The sequence below is a fragment of the Podarcis gaigeae genome (assembly GCF_964106915.1).
Source record: "Podarcis gaigeae genome assembly, chromosome: 8".
Classification (NCBI taxonomy): domain Eukaryota; kingdom Metazoa; phylum Chordata; class Lepidosauria; order Squamata; family Lacertidae; genus Podarcis; species Podarcis gaigeae.
The window spans coordinates 23,101,691-23,121,557 of NC_139684.1; the positions used below are offsets into that span (position 1 = coordinate 23,101,691).

Consider the following 19,867-nt stretch of genomic DNA (forward strand, 5'->3'; position numbering starts at 1 on the left):
CATTCTTTTCTCAATTTGAATCAAAGCCAATTTGGGTGAAAAATGCATCAAAATGCAACATTTCATAAGGGTTGTCTCATAGAAGATCTGGATGTAGAGTATACAATGGTGCAACCTAATACTTAAGAGGAGGGAGCTGACAGGCAGTACAACTTCTGGACTGTTTGCAAGTAAGAAGGCAGACAGGGACCAGCATCTAGAGAAGCCCAAACCACCTCCAATGATACAGTGATTGGTTGAATGGGCTGTCATTACCTTCACAGGCCTTTCCATCATCTTTAAGCTTGGATCCTTCGGGACACTTGCAGTAGAAACTCCCAATTGTGTTACAGCACTGGGATTCGCAGCCTGCGTTCCCGGTTTCGCATTCATTCACATCTGCAAGCAAAGGAAGAAGAAGAGGAAACTCAGTGTTCTAACTGGTGCTTAATGCCGATTTCCAGTGAGAGCTATTGGCCGTGTTCATGTTCACAGGTTCTCAGAGGGTGTGGAGGAAGGATTGGGCCATGCATGCTAATCCACTCCCCAAGTTCCATACCTGACCTTTATGCATAGGAACACAGAAAAGTTAGCTAACTGTTGGTCCATCTAGCTCAGCATTGTCTACACTGCCATTCAGTAGCTCTCTGGGGCTTCGGATGAGCCCATCTCTAACTGGAGACAGGGAGGATCAAGCCCCATTCTACATGCAAAGCAGATATAAACTCTCTGAGCTATGCCCCTTCTCCAAAAGGCAGCATCGCAGTATACTTTGTGTCAGTATACACCCTTTGCCTGTCTAGACTACTGTTGTCCAGTCTTGATGGGCAGCATTTCTCCAGGGTGTCAGGCCCAAGGACCTGACCTACCACCGGATCCTTTTAATTGGAAATGCTAGCCAAGGAACCTGCATGCAGATCTGGTGCTCTCCCACCAAGGTATGGCCCCACTGATCTGCACTGTCCCACTGGAGCTTGCAAACAATAGTGTTGCACCATGGAACCCCCAGTTGCATGGAAGCAAGGAGGACTTGGCAGTCCCATTTTCCTTGCCCACTTTGAATACTGAACATTTATTTATGGCTTTGGCTCCAGAAGTGCAAATTAATGCAAATCTGGTGGGTGGGTGTGTTCCACAACATATCCTGGTATGGCAGAGAAGTAGAAAAAATGTATGGTTGTTCTTAAGTCATCTTCAAATATCAAATGAAGATCAACCTTCTGGGTCAAATGTGAGAGGTGGGTGGAGCCTCCCACCTGTCCAAGGCATATTGTCATGGCACCACATAATCAGTTTGCAATTAAAAAAAAATTGGTAGCATTTTGATACACATTTATCCTAATACACACACCTTTGTAAGGCAGTTTGCCTAATGTACCAATTTTTGCACAGCTATTTGGGGTTTGGACTAGACGGCCCTTGGGACCTTTTCCATCCCCTCGATCCTATGATTCTAATTTCCACCAAAGAAATAATTTTGACATCTCCATTTTCACTAAGGGGTATATTTTTATGGACACTTGATCCCAGTGCAGCCTGCTTCTTCTTCTTCTTTTTGGTGCGCCTTCCTTGGCGCGAGAAATGCATTTCAAATTCAGGAAAGTGCAAATTTCGAAGGATGGCTCTGTTTCAGTTAGTGTACTGTTCCAGAAAGTGCAAATTAAAGCCTTCTGGGATACAACCTTCCAAGAAATCGGATCTTTGGTTAAGTATCATCTTTTACCCTCACACTACAACTAGCCCTCCTCGATCTTTTTTTTTTAATGGAAGATGATGCTATTGTTTATAGTAGGGAGCTGGTTGCACATTTATTGACTGCTGCACAACTCAGGATTGCAAGGTTTTTGGAGAGATAAGTCTGGAGCTGATTGGAACTACTGGTGCAGGAAGGTCTGATATACTGCACTGTTGGAAAAGCTAACATTTAAATTAAAAGTGTGCAGAAGTCAATGTAGAACAGGTAAGTTCACTACGGTTTAGTTTATTTGTTGTTGTTGTTTAGTCGTTTAGTCGTGTCCGACTCTTCGTGCCCCCATGGACCAGAGCACGCCAGGCACTCCTGTCTTCCACTGCCTCCCGCAGTTTGGTCAGACTCATGTTTGTAGCTTCAAGAATGCTGTCCAACCATCTTGTCCTCTGTCGTCCCCTTCTTCTTGTGCCCTCCATCTTTCCCAAAATCAGGGTCTTTTCCAGGGAGTCTTCTCTTCTCATGAGGTGGCCAAAGTATTGGAGCCTCAGCTTCAGGATCTGTCCTTCCAGTGAGCACTCAGGGCTAATTGCCTTAAGAATGGAGAGGTTTGATCTTCTTGCAGTCCATGGGACTCTCAAGAGTCTCCTCCAGCACCATAATTCAAAAGCATCAATTCTTCGGCGATCAGCCTTTTTTATGGTCCAGCTCTCACTTCCATACATCACTACTGGGAAAACCATGGCTTTAACTATACAGACCTTTGTTGGTAAGGTTTAGTTTATGAGTTGTGTCAATACTGTTACATACCACCACAATCTCTGAGCAGCGCAAGACTCCAGAAACTTACCCCGGGTTCCGTTTCCTTGGAATGAAGGTCAGCAGAGATTATGGTGTCTTTGAGATGTATGTTTTTGTTTTTATTTACACATATATACAACCTGAGGATAAGATTGAGGAGCTCCCAGCATTAACACCCAAACAGATCTTCTTCTTGTGGTTAATTTAATTTCTATACTGCTTTATATTTTTAAGAAAGCAAAAACCTCTCAAAGAGGTTTACAGCCTACATTAGAAGCTCAAATAGAACAATCCAGAATCAAGTCAAATATAGACTGAAGAAAGTATACTGAAGAAAGCAAAATATAAAGTATACGTACATTCAAAGCAACGTAATTTACAGGGAACTGAACTATTATCTTAAAGATTTCAAAATAAAACATTACCAAGGAGGTCAACTACAGAAGGCACCTTTAATGCAGCAATGTTAACCCCAAATGATTATTATCTTAAACATTTCAAATGAAAACATTACTAAAGGAAGTCAGATATAAAATGAACATTTCAAACAGCACAATTAGCAAGAGAATGAAAGTTCTTAATATAGGTTAGCCATAATTTCAAGCTTAAGTCTGAGAAGAATCAGTACTGTTTGCTTCTCCATTAGTCACAGCTTTGGATCCAGCAGAGATCAAGCATGTCTCTGTGTCCCCAGCTTCTAGCCTGCTTTCTGCTCAGTACTCTCCAACTCTCACTACGTCTACTGTTCTCCTTCCTAGCAGATAGTGAGGGGGTAGAGGAAAGGCCTGCCCATTTGTTCTATGGCAGGGAGCAACTTCTTTGGTTATGCTAACCATGGCGCTTAAGTGAATCAGCCAAAACCATGAGCTAGACAAAAGGACAGGTTGGGCAAGCTTGCTCTCATACATTTGACATCCACAGATACAGAATCCCAAGAATTGGATGGGACTCGGAGAATCATCCAGACTGACCCCACCCCACCCCCAAATCCACAATATCCAAGTACATGGTCGGTTTCCACTATTGGTGTTTAAATGGATCTGGTTAAAGCTGAAGTTCATCAATATATTATTTTTGTTTCTTTGTGTGTCTTCTCCCTCTTTTGTACACCCATTTCCTGAATTTGCAAAATAAAAGAGATACTTTTTGGTGTTATACTTACAGGATATGATCCTTAAAGACTACTACAGATGACTTCTTTAATCCCTGCCCAATATTTGCTCTTTGTTTATATTGTTTTCATCCCTTATTATGGTAAGATTTATTTTTTACTAGGTTATGTCAATTATTGTTATTATTTTTAAAAAAGAAACATTTTATTGAGTTGTTGTTTTTTTAAAAGTGCAGGCGTTAACAAAAAGAAAGAAAATCAAGACTCAGAAGTGTAAAAGAATAAGGCATCACAGTCTAGAAGGAAAAAATCATAGAATCACAGTTGGAAGATACCCAAATAGTCATCTAGGCCAACCCCTTGCGATGCAGGAATCACAGCTAAGTACAAAGCAAGCTCCAAAGGGGTAATAAAGTATTAACCAATACAAATATCCCCTTTACAAATAATAAAGACATGCAAAAATAAATGTATTCTCCACCTGTGAGTCCCATCGTTATTGAGAATAAAGGTTCTTAGATGAGCCAGACGTTTGCATATACTGGTGGGCTGAGCAACCATGTGCCTTGATATCTGTGTAAGAAATAAAACCACGTTCTCTATCCCAAAAATGATTATTTGAGCTCTGCCATTTAGATACTTTTGGCTTATCAGATTTCTTTCCAAGGAGGGCAATTTGCCGAGTGCAAAAATACCTGCGATTCAAATGATTAACGGTCAGTTATTGTTATTTAAGAAACTGATCTGATGTTTAGGATGTTAAGAGTTATCAAAACTCAATAAAAAAATTATACGAAAATGTGTGTGTGTGTGCAAATTCAGCGGGTTACCTTTAAATGCAACCCAGATAAAATTTCTTCCTCATCCCCAGAACCTGTCTCACATGATTACAGGGAACTTTGCTGGGGCACCAGAAGAAGGTAGCATGTGCTTTGTTGTCTGGACCCATCCTGTTACTGTTCAGTGACCAGGGCTTTAACAGGAAGACACTGCAGTTAAGGGACTTCAGGGAAACACTGGCAGAGATCCGACTTGGGTGAAAAGCCTTTGACGCAGAAAGCTTTAAGACCGGGCTCGGGTGGCTCTTAAGTCTGGGCTGCCAGGCGGCTTCAGAAGGAAGCTCAGAAACGGTTGACCTGGGAGTCCAGCCAAGGGAGAGTGAGTTCCAGGCGACTTCAGCTGTCACAACATGCTCAAGGAGACGGGGGATGGATGCATGTGCCAGGGAACTCTTGAAAAACTTATGGGCCCTGACTGCTGGAATGCATTTCCAGGGGGAGTGGCATCCACAAACCTATCCATTTCAGTTTCACTCACTTTCTCAATTCCCCACACCTTAAATTCAGGACCTGGGAGACCAGGGTTCAAATCCTCACTTGGCCATGAAGCTCACTGGATGTGACTTACAGCTAGTCACTGCCTCTGGGCCTAACCTCCCTTTTGGGGTGGAGGAGTAGGGAAAACCACATAGGGCACTTTGAGCTCCTTGGAGAAAAAGAAGGGATGTAAATAAATAATATTTTTGTAGATTTAGGGCTGTACTCAGTGGGAGTCCCACTCAGAGATGACCCAGTGAAATGAATGACCTCCAAGGAACTAAAATCATCTTGATGACACCTGAATGTGGTGCCCACCATAAAAACAGTAGCATTCATTATCCATCCAGTGCCCCAAACAAATTTGTCCAAAAACAGTGTCTCTCTTATAAGCACCTTTTCATCTCTTTCCACCCCACAATGCCTCTTGTTTTTGGAAGGATCCTGCCCCCTGGTGGCAGATCTTTTTTTTAAAAAAAAACCAGCTACACACCTATCGTTGCCATTCATGTTGAAATTGACAATTTTGGCTCTTTCGGAATTTGATTGGTGTTCATCTTAGACAGATGGCTGCATCCGGCAGTAGTCAAACTAAGAGTATAGCCTCTAAAATAAACAGCTTGGTCCCATTAAATTGCAATGGGTCTACCCTGAGTAAAGCTCCTCTGAATGCAACCCAGATGACAGTTATAATTAAGGACACTTCCAGACTGTCAGCATTTTGAGGGAGGGATTTGGTTTCCTAGCAGAAATGTAGGTTTGTGCAGTTAAGGTGGATTAAAGCGCTTGGTGATAAAATAAGAAACAGACTTCTTGCAGTTAGGAAAGTGACAGGAAAATGCATTGAAAAGTGTGGGAGGATCAAATGATGGGTGAGGAAATCAGGATGAACACAATACAAAGGTATGTTCTTGTATAACCTCCCCGCAAATGAATTAAAATGGATGCTCAATTGCAGAAAGAGGCAGCAAAACCTTTAGGCTGGAGGACAGCAAAAGCCATTCTAACCTTTGGGAGGTTTAAAGGAGGCTCCTTTGAAGCCCTCAGCTTGAATATTTATGCTGCTAAAATATCCCCCCAACATTTGTATGGGACTCAGACACCAGGACGGGGATATGTTCCAACAGATGCAACCAACCATTCAGAGTAAGTTTCTGAAGGAACTGCTGGGATTTCCCCCACAGGTACTTTATTATTAGTATTAGTATCTAAATTTGTATACCCCCCTATACCCGTGGGTCTCTGGGCAGTTCACAGCATAAATTCACAATATAAAAACACAAAATACATAATAAAAACAAGAGCAACCCAATTAACCCTCCCTCCCCAACACATTTTAAAAGGGCATCAGATGTCAATCAGCCAAAAACCTTGTTAAAGAGGAATGCTTTCCCCTGGCATCTAATGGTGTATTATGAAGTCACCAGGTGAACTTCCCTGGGGAGAGCATTCCACAGACAGGTAGCCACTGCAGGAAAGGCCCGTTCTCATGTTGCCGCCCTCCAGATCTCTCGTGGAGGAGGCACATGAAGAAAGGCCTCAGAAGACGACCTTAGGGTCTGGGTAGGTTCATATGGAAAGAGGCGGTCCTTGAGGTATAGTGGTACATCGGGTTAAGAACTTAATCCATTCTGGAGGTCCGTTCTTAACCTGTGCTTAACCTGAGGTACCACTTTAGCTAATGGGGCTTCCCGCTGCTGCCACGTGATTTCTGTTCTCATCCTGAAGCAAAGTTCCTAACCCGAGGTATTATTTCTGGGTTAGCGGAGTCTGTAACCTGAAGCGTCTGTAACCCGAGGTACCACTGTATTGCAGTCCTAAGTCGCTTAAGGTACCTTCTTAGTCATACTCTCCCTGGATGAGTAGACAAATTCATGGAGGATAAAGCTATCAGTGACTATCCACCATGATTTGTGTTCTCCCTCTGCTGTGAGAGGCAAATGCCTATGAATACCAATTGCAAGCGGGAAGAGCTGTAGACATCTGGTTGGCCACTGTGAGAACAGAGTGCTGGTGTAGGTGGGGCCCCCTTTGGCCTGATCCAGCAGGGCTTTTATTCTCTTCTTATTGTGCTTCTAAAACTCTTGCTCTCTCACTCACCAACCCTCACACACCACCCACGGCCCTAGATGCCAATCACACACAAAAAGAATCCTTCGCTCCAAACCTCTACAGTTATTCAGAGAGCCATAAAACACACAGTTGTTATTCAATCCAGACACCAGACCCCAAGATTTATTTGTGTATGTGGGGAATGTAAAGAAAAGGACACTCTGGGGTGTGTGGGGGGGGGGGTACTCTAAGATCCTGGAGGTGCGGGTGGAGAGCAGGAAGAAAGTGAAGAAATCCGATCCGTTGAGTGTTTGCCCCCTCCCCAGAAAGCTTTGAAAACCTTCTGCGTTTGAAAACCTAGATGTTTTAGGAGTTCATGAAGAGAACCACACAGTGAAAGAACCAGGCAAGAGAGTTGAATGGCGGGGGGGGGGGTCAGATTTAAAGGGATCGCTTTTCCAAATCCTGTATTTGAGCACAAAGCAGGGAGGGTACCGTCTTTGGCTTTTAAAACATGTTTTAAGGTGTTGCAAAGGATTCTCTCTCTCTCCTTTGCCCCTCCATTTTGTGAGGAAGTTATACAATGTCCACTGTTTATGGAGTGGGGAAGTCTTAGGATGTTGGGCTGTTCATGGTGTGTGTGTGTGTGTGTGTGTGTGTGAGAGAGAGAGAGAGAGAGAGAGAGAGAGAGAGAGAGAGAGAGAGAGACTGAGACTTTAGTGGCACAATGGCCAAGTATGAGGACTAACAACAATGGAACAGCAACAGTGGAAACATTGTGTTATTGGTGAGGAAAAGGGAGAAATTTTATTAACTTTACAGTGGTACCTCGGTTTTTGAACGTAATCCATTCCGCAAGACTATTTGACTTCCAAAACATTCAAAAACTGAGGCACAATGGGCGGTCTGTAGAAAATTGAGAAATATACAGTTGTACACTTAGCGGACGCTGTTCGACTTCCAAGGCACATTCGAAAACAGAAGCATTTACTTCTGGGTTTTCGGCATTTGGGTTCTGAAACGTTCGGTGATGGAGACATCTGAAAACCGAGGTACCACTGTCCACTGAAGGTGAACCTTTCTAATTTGCACTTTCCGAAATAATGCACAAACTGAAACTTAGCCATCCTTCGAAATTTGCACTTCTCCAGGGCTTGCAATGCAAAAGCTGCTGTATTATCGAGATAGGTTGTTGGTCCATTACTAGCTTAGTACTGTCTGCACTGACTGGCAGCAGCTGTCCAGAGTTTTGGACACAGAGTTCTTTCCAGTCTCTATGTGGAGATGCTGGGGATTGAACCTAGGACCTTCTGCCATGCAAAACATCTGCACTACCCACTGAGTTATGGCCCTCTCCTGATGAGTCCAGACAATGTGACCATGCCAGCCATGGAAGCGAGATCTGGCAGAGCTCTTAGGTTCTTTGAAAAGGTAACAGAACAAAACATCATGGGAGGCAGGTTTGCCAACAGCTGCTAGTTGTGACTCTTAAATGGGAGCTGCATATTCAAAGACACAATATATATGGATTAGATCCAGGCGGGATAGTGGATAAAAACAATGAGACAGATCCTCCCCTCCCCTTGCAGGTCAAGATTGAAAGGTGGACAGAGCCAGCCACCTGTCAATCACCTGACATCACAATGATGTCAGAGCTCCCACTTTTGCTCATGTAAAAGTCCCCATGACATCTGGTACACCATTTTGTGCCTGTGTGTTTCAAAATCAAATCGTGTGGGTAGTGGCACAGCGTTTTACATTGCCTGATGATCAGCTGGTCATGGGCACTTCAAAAGTCCTATGTTTTGCAAGCTGCAGCAATCAGCTGCGCTGGCAAGTGTTAAACTCCTTTTCCATGACAATGCTGGCTGGGACCAATTGGATCATAGGATCATAGAATTGTAGAGTTGGAAGGGACACCAAAGGTCATCTAGTCCAACCCCCTGCAATGCAAGAATCTCAGCTAAAGCATCCATGACAGATGCCCATCCAACCTCTGCTTAAAAACCTCCAAGGAAGGAGAGTCCACAACTCCCCAAGGGAGACCGTTCCATAGTCAGAATCTCCTTTCTTGTCACTCGAAGCCATTGGTTCGAGTCCTACCCTCCAGAGCAGGAGAAAACAAACTTGTTCCCTCTTCCACGTGACAGCCCTTGAGATATTTGAAGATGGCTATCTCCTCAATCTCTTTTCTGAGCTAAACATAGCCAGCTCCTTCAACCATTCCTCATAAGGCTTGGGTTCCAGACCCACGATCAGCACATGTTGCAGAAAAGGAGGATCAAATGTTCTCCACTCCTGACTTATTATATCTGGTAGCAGCTCTTCACACTCTGAGAGACTGAGAAAGAGAGACAAAGTGTGTGTGTGTGTGTGTGTGTGTGTGTGTGTGTGTGTTTCTTCCCATTGCTTGTTCCCCTACCCTTTTTAAAAAAACTGAAAAGAAATTCACCATTCACTCTCCACCAAAACCCTTCCACCATTTGCAACTGCCCCATCCACTTTAACCAAGCTGAATCCAAGATCCACAATCCTTGAAATACGAAATAAAAGCACACAGAGCATTCCACCTAGGAGAACCTCAGGTTTCTGTTTTGAAAACCTGCTCAGGTTCAGCGAAAGGTCTGGATTCCAAAACCTTCCTAAGCAAACCACGCTGAGCCCATCCTGACCATTCCAAAATAAAGCTCCAAACTGGTTGAGATGGGTTGCTCTTTAAAGCAACGTTTCACTCCATTCTTGAACCATTGCCATGGTTTGACATCACACGCAAGCACCAAAGAAGTTCAGAGAGTTCTTCATCCAGACTCGAACAGCGGGGGCACCTCTTGCGAGGAACTCTCCGCGAGGGAGTGCAGAGTTTGGGATGACAGGGTGATTAATGATGTGTGCTCAAACGCCGAAGAGGCCGGCGAGGACAGACCACCGCAAGACGCAAAAGGGTCAAGGCCACAATCCTAGATGAACAGAGCACCACTGGGCTTGAAGTGCGCTTGCTGCCAGAGGTGTTTGGAAAGCTGGCGCTGCAGCCGACCACCCTGGTGAATCAGCAGGCCAGTTAGAAACGAAAAAGAGGATTTGCCCATCAACGTCTGGCTGTTTTTAATTCGCAGGAGCTTGTGAAGTAATGTCTGCCTTTTTGCAAGCTGGGGGAGAAGACTGTCGACATCCCCTGCTGACCTGTGAAACCAAGAGTGGGTCGCCTACTCTTACATCCACAGGTCCCACCTGCTCTTGATTTCCAAGGTGAAACAGCAGGCAGAAATTCTTCAGGGGAAGAGGATCATTAGGTGTGCGTGCAGAAGAAGACCTTGTGTTGGTACTGACCTTTAAAGCCCTAAACGGCCTCGGCCCAATATACCTGAAGGAGCGTCTCCACCCCCATCGTTCTGCCTGGATGCTGAGGTCTAGTGCCGAGGGCCTTCTGGTGGTTCCCTCACTGTAAGAAGCAAAGCTACAGGGAACCAGGCAGAGGGCCTTCTCGGTAGTGGTGCCCGCCCTGTGGAACACCCTCCCATCAGATGTCAAAGAGATAAACAAATACCTGGCATTTAGAAGACATCTAAAGGCAGCCTTGTTCAGGGAAGTTTTTAATGTGTGATGTTTTGATGTATTTTTAATCTTTGTTGGAAGCCACCCAGAGTGGCTGGGGAAACCCAGCCTGATGGACGGGGTACAAATAATAAATTATTATTATTATTATTATTATTATTATTATTATTATTATTATTTACTATGCCACAGTCTGTGCAAGGCCATTTGACACCCTCCCCCCAGCCCTCGTGGCACCAGCTTAAGCCAGGCTTTGGCAGGGACCTAGAGATCTCCTACCTCCTTCCCAAAGCCCGGTAATCACTTGCTCAGCTTTGGGAAGGAGGAAGGAGGCCACTAGTACCATGTCAGAGCCCTCGCACCTCCTCTCTGAAGCCAGGCATGTGCTTACTGGGCTTTGGGAAGGCACCCTACTCGGTTGCACCCCCAGTGCAACTGCACTGCTCTCACTGCCCTAAATGGGCCCCTTGTGGGTGAGTAGTGGGGGAGGCAGAGGTGTGTAAAATCATGCACAGCGAGGAGACAGCAAAAAAAGGAGAAGTTGTCCTCCCTCTCAGGGTCACCCAATGAAGCTGAATGTTAGGGGTATGTAGGACAGGCAGAAGCAGTGGCGTAGCATGCGTTTCCAGTGCCCGGGGCCGCATGGAGTAGAATGGGAGGGAAGGAGGGAAACAGTCAGAGTACGCATGCACATTCACTGCATCCACAGCACCCAGGAGATCACAGCTACAGAGATAAGAAAAGAAGAGTCATTCCATTGCCGGGAGAGGTCAATTCCTGGTTCACATGGAGAACCCATTTTCAACCGCAACAGAAGTGTACAGCTATATTGAGGCAGCACCAGGTGTTGAAATTTTGCAGCCATAACAATTTCGCACCCAGAGCAACTGCCCCTGTGCCCCCAAGCTGGCATGCTAGGCCACTGTGCTTGGTTAAATGATGGAATTCACTTCCATGAGAGCTGGTGGTGAGACACCATCTTGGATGACTTTCTCAGAGGGTGAGACAAATGGCTGTTAGCCATGGTGACTAGGTTCCACCTCCATTGTCTGCTGCTGAGTATTACAGGTGAAGAGAGTACTGCTGGAATTGTGGGCTTCCCAGAGGCATCAACGAAAACAGGATGCAGGACGAGATGGGCCTAGCAGGGCTGTTTGTATGTTATAGAGACAGATCCAAACCATGGAGACATCCAGTTCAGCATCATCTGCACAGGAAGGGGCTCTTGGGCAAAAATCTTTCCCTGCTCTTTGTCCTCTTTTACCGGTGATGCAAGGGACTGAACTTCTGCATGCGAAGGGTGTGCTCCGGCGCATCCAAGACAAATACTGGGGAAATCCAAGCCGCATACCAGACTAACAGCTTGCTTGTATAACCCCAGTGCAGAGGGCGTCCCCTCAAAAGCTGTTATCACAAGGGTTAGCCGATGGGTGGTTTGTGGGCCATAAACTACCATGCGGTTCTTGCCAATGGAGGTCATGCACACAGTTTCTCACGGTGACAAATCACAAAATGCAGATATTCTAGTGCCTCAGCGGTTGCGCTTCTCCTGCTCTGCACTCTGCCTCCCCCTTCATCTTTGACCTCTCTCCTTTCATCACAACTCTTGATGCCATTAGCCGATCTGAAGTCACACTGGGGCTGACCAAGCAGAAAACGTCCGATGGCTTATCTTCCGCTACTATTGGCTTGCCTGCTCTGATGTCAGAGGTGGGGCATACCTCCATTTGCCCTGCCTCTTTACCCTGGGGAAACCCAATCTTTAGCGCTGAATTGGAACAAATGGCTATTGGGTTTTCTGCAGGCTGCTGTACTAATTTAGCACTAAAGAGTGAGTTTTCCAGGGGAAAGGGTGAGGCAAAGGCAAACTCAATCAGACCTCATGCCTAGAAAGTGCTGGACAAGCAGAAAACTGCTTTCTAGGCACAGCACAAATGGAAGTGTGAACAAGCCCAGAGCAAGGAGGGTGGACTCCTTCCAACAATCGATTCATTGAGCTTATATTCATCCACAAAGCTTATGCGGAGCTTAGACTATGTCCAGTCATTATTTTTGTTGTAATTGTTTTTGTTTTTTCCCTTTGTAATATGCAAGGAGCAATAATGGCAACAATAAAGAGAAAGGGAAAAGATCAAAGCAGGAAAAGAAGTGAAGGCTGTGAGGAGAGGGGAGTGGAAGTATTCCAAAAACAGCATTATAATTCCAGACAATTGCCCTTGATAATAAGTGTGTTATCCAAGAATGTTTCCATAGGAATCTATGAGAAGAGGGCAGCTGCCAAGAATACTATGTCCAGTCATTACTGAGCACTCCTGTTTTTCTTCTTTTCTTTTTTTGCAGGGGAATGGACAACCATGAACACTTACCCTGAATTACAGGTGCTTAGACATCTCCCCATAGGACGTGGGTGGCGCTGTGGGTTAAACCACAGAGCCTAGGACTTGCCGATCAGAAGGTCGGCAGTTCGAATCCCCACGATGGGGTGAGCTCCCGTTGCTCAGTCCCTGCTCCTGCCAACCTAGCAGTTCAAAAGCACATCAAAGTGCAAGTAGATAAATAGGTACCACTCCGGCGGGAAGGTAAACGGCGTTTCCGTGCGCTGCTCTGGCTCGCCAGAAGCGGCTTAGCCATGCTGGTCACATGACCTGGAAGCTGTACGCTGGCTCCCTTGGCCAATAAAGCGAGATGAGCGCCGCAACCCCAGAGTTGGCCACGACTGGACCTAATGGTCAGGGGTCCCTTTTCCCGAGGTTTTTTTTAATAGTGCTTCATCAATGGGGGTGTGTCATCCATGCACACATGTGCACTGGCAATGTACCAGGCCGTGAGATTGGGATGCTGCATATAAATGGAACTGAAACCTGAAGCACCGGTTCTGCAATTCATTTGATGAAAATTCCTAAGTAAAAGCAGATCCTATGAGAAGAGAAGCATGAGGCAGAAGAAGGCAGAAGACAGACAAAGAATTGGGATGGGGAAAATCTTCACATTCTTTACTTTCAAGATATACATTTCTTGGGTTATTCTCCTTTATCTTCTGGATGGGTTTGTTGGTTTGACAGACGATCAGGGTCTTCTAGACCAGTGTTTCCCAACCTTGTGCCTCCAGCTGTTTTTGAACTACAACTCCCATCATCCCTGACTAGCAAGACCAGTGGCAAGGGATGATGGGAATTGTAGTCCAGAAACAGCTGGAGGCACAAGGGTGGGAAACACTGTTCTAGACACTGGAGGAGCCACTGTTTTGTTTTGTTTGTTTTGAACTTACATATATGTATTTATTCACTGACGTATTTCAAAATGGCCCTGTTGACCTTGGAACATGCAGTAGAATTAGATAAGCTTAAGAACATATGAAGTGGCATTATCCTGTATCAGACTCCTCAGTCCACCTAGCTTAGTAATGTCTATACTGACTGGTAGCATCTCTCCAGGGTTTCAGGCAGAGAGTCTTCCCGAGCCCTCCCTGGAGATGCTAGGATTGAACCCGGGACCTTCTGCATGCAATGCAGAGACTGTGCCACTGAGCCAGAGAGAGCCTTTCCCCTGCTCAAAAGGAAGTGGCTTCAGGTTATATGTCTGTTGAGACTAGCACTGTCAACTCTGACAGGCAGCAGCTCTCCAGCAGAGGTCCCCTCCCTCACCTGCTATCTTTTACTGGGCATCGAACCTGGGAACTTCTATATGGAAGGAATCCATTCTATGCCTAAGCTGCGGTTCCTGCCATTTGCCTCCTTCCCGCCAAACTCAGTGATTGTTATTTTTACATTTCTATATGAGCTTTTCCTCCAAGGAGCGCCCGCGGTTCTCCTCCTCCCCAATTTATTTTCACAACAACCCTGTGAGGCAGGTTAGGCTGAGAGACAGTGATTCACCCACCTCCTCCCAGTGAGCTTTGTGCCTGAATGCGGATTTGTGCCTGAATGCACTCTAACCATTACACCACAGTAACCCTGAGACCCGTGAAGTTGCATTGGAATCCTTCTCCAGGGCAAGGGGAACATGGTTGGTCTGGTTAGGGCTTTAAACCCTGGTCTCTCAGGCCCTAGACCGACACTCTAACCCAGGCATCCCCAAACTTGGCCCTCCAGCTGTTTGGGGACTACAACTCCCACCATCCCTAGCTAACAGGACCAGTTACCAGGGATGATGGGAATTGTACAGTGGTGCCTCAGGTTAAGAACTTAATTCGTTCTGGAGGTCCCTTCTTAACCTGAAACTGTTCTTAACCTAAGATACCACTTTAGCTAATGGGGCCTCCCACTGCCCCTGTGCTGTCGCCGTGCAATTTCTGTTCTCATCCTGAAGCAAAGTTCTTAACCTGAGATACTATTTCTGGGTTAACAGAGTCTGTAACCTGAAGTGTCTGTAACCCAAGGTATCACTGTAGTCCCAAAACAGCTGGAGGGCCGAGTTTGGGGGCTGCCTGCTCTAACCACTACAGAGCACCACCTTTTGTGGCACTTGCTAATCCTGGCCCTGCCTGTTGAATTTGTACTTAGGGAACGTAGTCTTTAAGGACCCCCCCCCCAAAAAAAAATCTCTGTCTTTTGTCACTTTATCGCAGGAGTGAATGGCCAGCATCTGCAACTGGTTCTACAGCTCAAGAAGTACAATTGAATTTCAAGGGAGGAGGGAAGGATTCAGGGCACATCTGGTCCTTTATTTACAGAGGTTCTGACATCCCCACATGAAAGTAGTTTGCCGACTTAAAACCGATAACGACCCCCCTCCCCTTTCCTCTCTTCCATCTGTCTTTGGGCACAAAAAAAACCCTCACCAAACAGACAAGCTTATTGTGTAGGAATTTATAGCATCTCAAGGAGAGAGGGAGGAAAGGGAGGAAGCTTCCAGAAGTACAAGAGGCTCCTCTGGGCTGCCAGCATCTGTCCGGCTTCCTGAACAATTACCGTCCCTTATCATCCTCCCCTGCAGAGGCACCGTAAACAGACCCACCAATCAGATTCACTGGCAACCAAAATCTACAGATGGGACACATTCCTGTTGGCAAAGAGAGAAAGAGAGAAAGAGAGAAAGAGAGAAAGAAAGAAAGGGAGGGAGGGAGGGAGGGAGGAAGGAAGGAAGGAGGGAGGGAAGGAGGGAAGGAGGGAAGGAGGGAAGGAAGGAAGGAAGGAAGGAAGGAAGGAAGGAAGGAAGGAAGGAAGGAAGGAAGGAAGAGATGAAGACGCAGGAATCAGGCAGCCCAAGTTTCCAAGGAGGCAATAATGTATTTGTAGGAAACTTAGAAAGCTGTCTTTATAATGAGTCAGAAACTTAGAAAGCTGTCTTTATAATGAGTCAGGGTGTTGGTGCACCTATCTGGTCATTGCAAAGACTTAGCATGTGACTAGGAGTGTGTATGTGGATTTGCTGCTTCTTTTTCCTTCCTCCCTTCCAGTCCCTTTCCTTATGTGTTGCAACACGTCCACTGTAAACCTTATTTGGACTGCAGAGCAGGGTGATAATGCTTCAAATGAATGAATGCATAAAAAGTGCCTGCAAAAGAATAGTTAATTCTGCATCCATTTCATTTGCCAACACACTCATTTCAGAATAAACCTTTTTTAAAATAAAAAAAAATTCAGGTGAGCTCCATTTAATTCATCTTCCAACCCCAACCCCACATACAATGACTTCTGCATCAGATTAGGTGTCCTCATCCCCTCTCCCTAACATGATCGGTAACTGTTGTGCTTGAATCAAGATTTCACTTCTTGTGTACCAAAAAAAGAGAGGAAAAACTGACATTTTAAGACCCTCAGTTTTTCAGTTCCCTGCATCAGTTTGTGAATTCTTCTTTCAGTTCTTCGTGAAAATTTGTCAGGTGTTTAGTGTAAATTTATCCCCAAATAAACTTATTTGCAATAATTCCTCCCCCCCCCCCACCGCCCCAGTATAATGTATTATCCTAGCTTATGCTTTTTGCCACATATTACTTGGGTGGAAATCTGCACTGCAAAATTCAGAGAAGTGCAAATTTCAAAGGCTGGCTGTGTTTCGGTATACAGTGGTACCTCGGGTTGCATACGTTTCAGGTTACATACGCTTCGGGTTACAGACTTCACTAACCCAGAAATAGTATGCGGGATGAGAAAAGAAATCATGCTCCGGTGGTGCAGCAGCAGCGGGAGGCCCCATTAGCTAAAGTGGTGCTTCAGGTTAAGAACAGTTTCAGGTTAAGAACGGACCTCCAGAACAAATTAAGTACTTAACCCAAGGTACCACTGTACGTACTGCCTCAGAAAGTGTGAATTAGGTACATTCACCAGTATATGCAAACTGAATCAAATTTCTCTATCTCCGCTAGTAGCGAGGCTAGTATTCATTCATAAACTAGAACCTTGACTCCCGTCATGATTTATTTCCACAATTTGCAGTTTTACGCAAAAGCCACCAGGCGGAGCCCCTTCCATCCTTTTGTTCTCTGAACTGTAGAGTCTATTGGCAGGCTTAATCATGCATTTCTGTTTAATAATTTTACACACACACACACCCCACATTGAGAAAATGTAAATGCACGCAAGATGTAACTGCTACCCTAAGATGTCCTACAAAACCACAAATGAATACGCAGACATGAAGCTTCAGTGGAGAAAGAATTCCAAGTACCTACATCATAAAAGCCATTATTAGGAGCAACTACATATTTAAAAGCAGCAAGCTAGCTATTGAGTTCCACAAATTTCTTCCTCTGGATTGTTGGGTTTTTTTAAAGGGACAAAGAGGAAGAATACCGTGCCTTGTTTTAAGAGGCTAGTATGTTTGGATGTAGAACACCACAACAGCCTGCAAAGATGTCTCATTCAACACCACTGATCTCCCCTGAAGCATGCTAACCTCAGGGCACTTACAGACAACCTGTTTATTCAGCATTCATCCCAATTTCGTTGTAGGGAGATTAGAGAATGCTGGTTGTGTAACAAACATTCATTTAAAGAAAAATCAAATTTTATTAAGAATTTTCAACATAAAACACAATAAAAGTGTGGGGGGGTGGAAACAGAAGAAGTACCAACACTGAAAGATTGGCAACATAATTTTTTTTCAAGTGACTGAATTAGCAAAAATGACGGCGACAATTAGAATGCAATCTAATCAAAATCTCAAACAGGAATGGAAATGTGTAGAAGAATACATGACCAAAAGATGCTCCAACGAGAATTTATTGATATGTATAGACTGTATAAGTATATACAGTATAAGATTGAATGTTTAATTATTAAGATGTTTTATTATTAAAACACAATCTCAATAATGAAGTTACAAAATAATGACAAGTCATGCATGGGTAGAGGGAAGACACAGGGCAAGAAATAAGAAATAGATAAATGTTGGTACATAATGAAATGTGAAAATGTGAATTTACGAATATAATGTATATGTATCATTATGTAAAGATTTCATAGATGTATTGCAATATTAATAATAAATAAATAAATAAATAAATAAATAAATAAATAAATAAATAAATGAAACGCAAAAAAGTGAAACTAATCTAAAGAAGATTAATAGGAAAGAAGCAAAAATAAGCAAAAGAAGAGAATAAAGAAAGGAAGGAGAAGAGAAGAGAAGAGAAGAGAAGAGAAGAGAAGAGAAGAGAAGAGAAGAGAAGAGAAGAGAAGAGAAGAGAAGGCAGAATAAACACCAGGCCCTCTATCACAATTATATCTTAATCATTTTCCCATACATAGAAAAGTGAACCCTCCAAGCTCTCACCTGGGAACTTCAAACATTCATTCTGGTCTGCTTATGGGGAAGTTAGATGGTGTTGCATCTAATGCATTCACCCATTGCCTTCCTCAGCATAAAAAAGTCTGATCTTTTGGGAAAGAGGGTTTGTTGCACAAAACCTCCCAATCAACTGGGCCAATGACAGCAGAGCCAATTAATTCTACTTTTGTCCACATCCTCCTTTCTGCAGAGTTCAGAGGAGGAGAAAACTGCTTGCCAGTGCTACACCCTGGGCTGGCTGTCAGAAAAATGTCAGAGAGCTGGATAAGTACAGAATAAGGTTGCTGGGGCAGTGCCTCATTCATCCTAATGGACCAGCCTCCACTGTATATTGTCCATTCTAGAAACAGGGAGCTTGTGGCCCTCCATATGTTGTTGAACTCCTATCATCTTTGACTCCTGGCTGGCAGGGGTCCATGGAAGCTGGACACCAACAACATCTGGGATGTCAAAGGCTCTGCACCCCTGACCTAGTCTAAGCGGCGGCAGCTCTTCACAATGCGAGAGGTTGAGAGAGCCTTCCCATTGCTTGCTACCCTATCCTTTTTAAAGCTGGAAAGAAATCCATCCGCAGAAACTCGGCCAGAGTTTGCCATCCTCCCCTTCACCCAGCCCTCTTGCTCCCCCGATGCTGCTGACTTGCTGGGTCTGAAGCTCCCATAAGGACATTAACCAGTTGAAACACCATCACTGGGGAACTGCTAACAAGCTTCGACAGGCAGTCGCAGACCATCATTCTGGGGAGAGAAGCATGATGGCATTGGGCATTGAACTTCTGCATTAGCAGAAGATGAACTTAGCACTGGATCACTGTCAAAGGCACACACTTTGCCCTGGATATAATCCCATTGAGATTCTGAGTTTAGGGGAAACAAGAAAGCTATGGTTTGTTTTTGTTTCTGTAGGAATTGCGTGCCTGATGAGAAAGATCTGAGTTCTAATTAAGGAGAAGAGGCAACAAGTCAAGCTTGCTCCTGCCGCTTGGATGGAAAGACATCCCAAATTGACACCTCCTCTCCCAAGGTGGGGCATGGAGAAGAAGGGAGTCGGAAATGAGGTTGGTAACCCTACAAGGAAGGGAGGTCAGCACAGGGGGAAAGGACAGTCTAGGAAGCTTGGAGGTTCCTCTTCTCTCTTTCTCTCTCTCCATTTTCCATGCTGACACATCAGCCGCCAGGACAAGCCAAGTTGCATCCCAACACTTCCAACAAAGCCATGGCGGGTTTGTAAAGTGAAAAGACAGGTTCAACTGGTCTTGAAGTGGAGTTGGCATCTTCCTGTGCCCACTGGCACTGCTTTCCATTTCTATTCATGTTCCTCTCCTAGCTGCTCTTATGAGAGTTCTCCAAGTGCATCAATGCACAAATGAACCAAACCCAGGCTGACAGCTGGCAACTGGCAGCACACCAGTTACTGTGGGAGATTTGCAGTCAAATCTAACAAGGCATATTCTTGTGAGTTAGCATGTGAGGGGGTAAGACCACACGGCCACATTGCTGGTAGGCAGACTCAAACCATAGAAACGTAATTGGTAGAGAAGGCTCTGTGTGATGTCATTTCCCTTCCTCTCTTGGGAAGGAAGAATCAAATAAATATTTCCCCTTCCTTCCTTCCTTCCTTCCTTCCTTCCTTCCTTCC

General features: G+C 44.8%; 1 protein-coding gene across 4 annotated transcripts in view; it reads right to left on the bottom strand.

Moving 5' to 3' along the window:
* Nucleotides 1-19,867, bottom strand: part of MEGF6 (multiple EGF like domains 6) — a 211,605-nt gene that overhangs the window by 128,690 nt on the left and 63,048 nt on the right. For 3 of the 4 annotated variants that reach the window (XM_083752388.1, XM_083752387.1, XM_083752389.1), the window contains one exon: nucleotides 256-378. The exons of the other annotated variant lie outside the window; for it this stretch is intronic. In XM_083752388.1, the coding sequence (XP_083608514.1) occupies nucleotides 256-378 (123 nt within the window). The remainder of the gene's footprint in view (nucleotides 1-255; nucleotides 379-19,867) is intronic. 4 annotated transcript variants of the gene reach the window in all.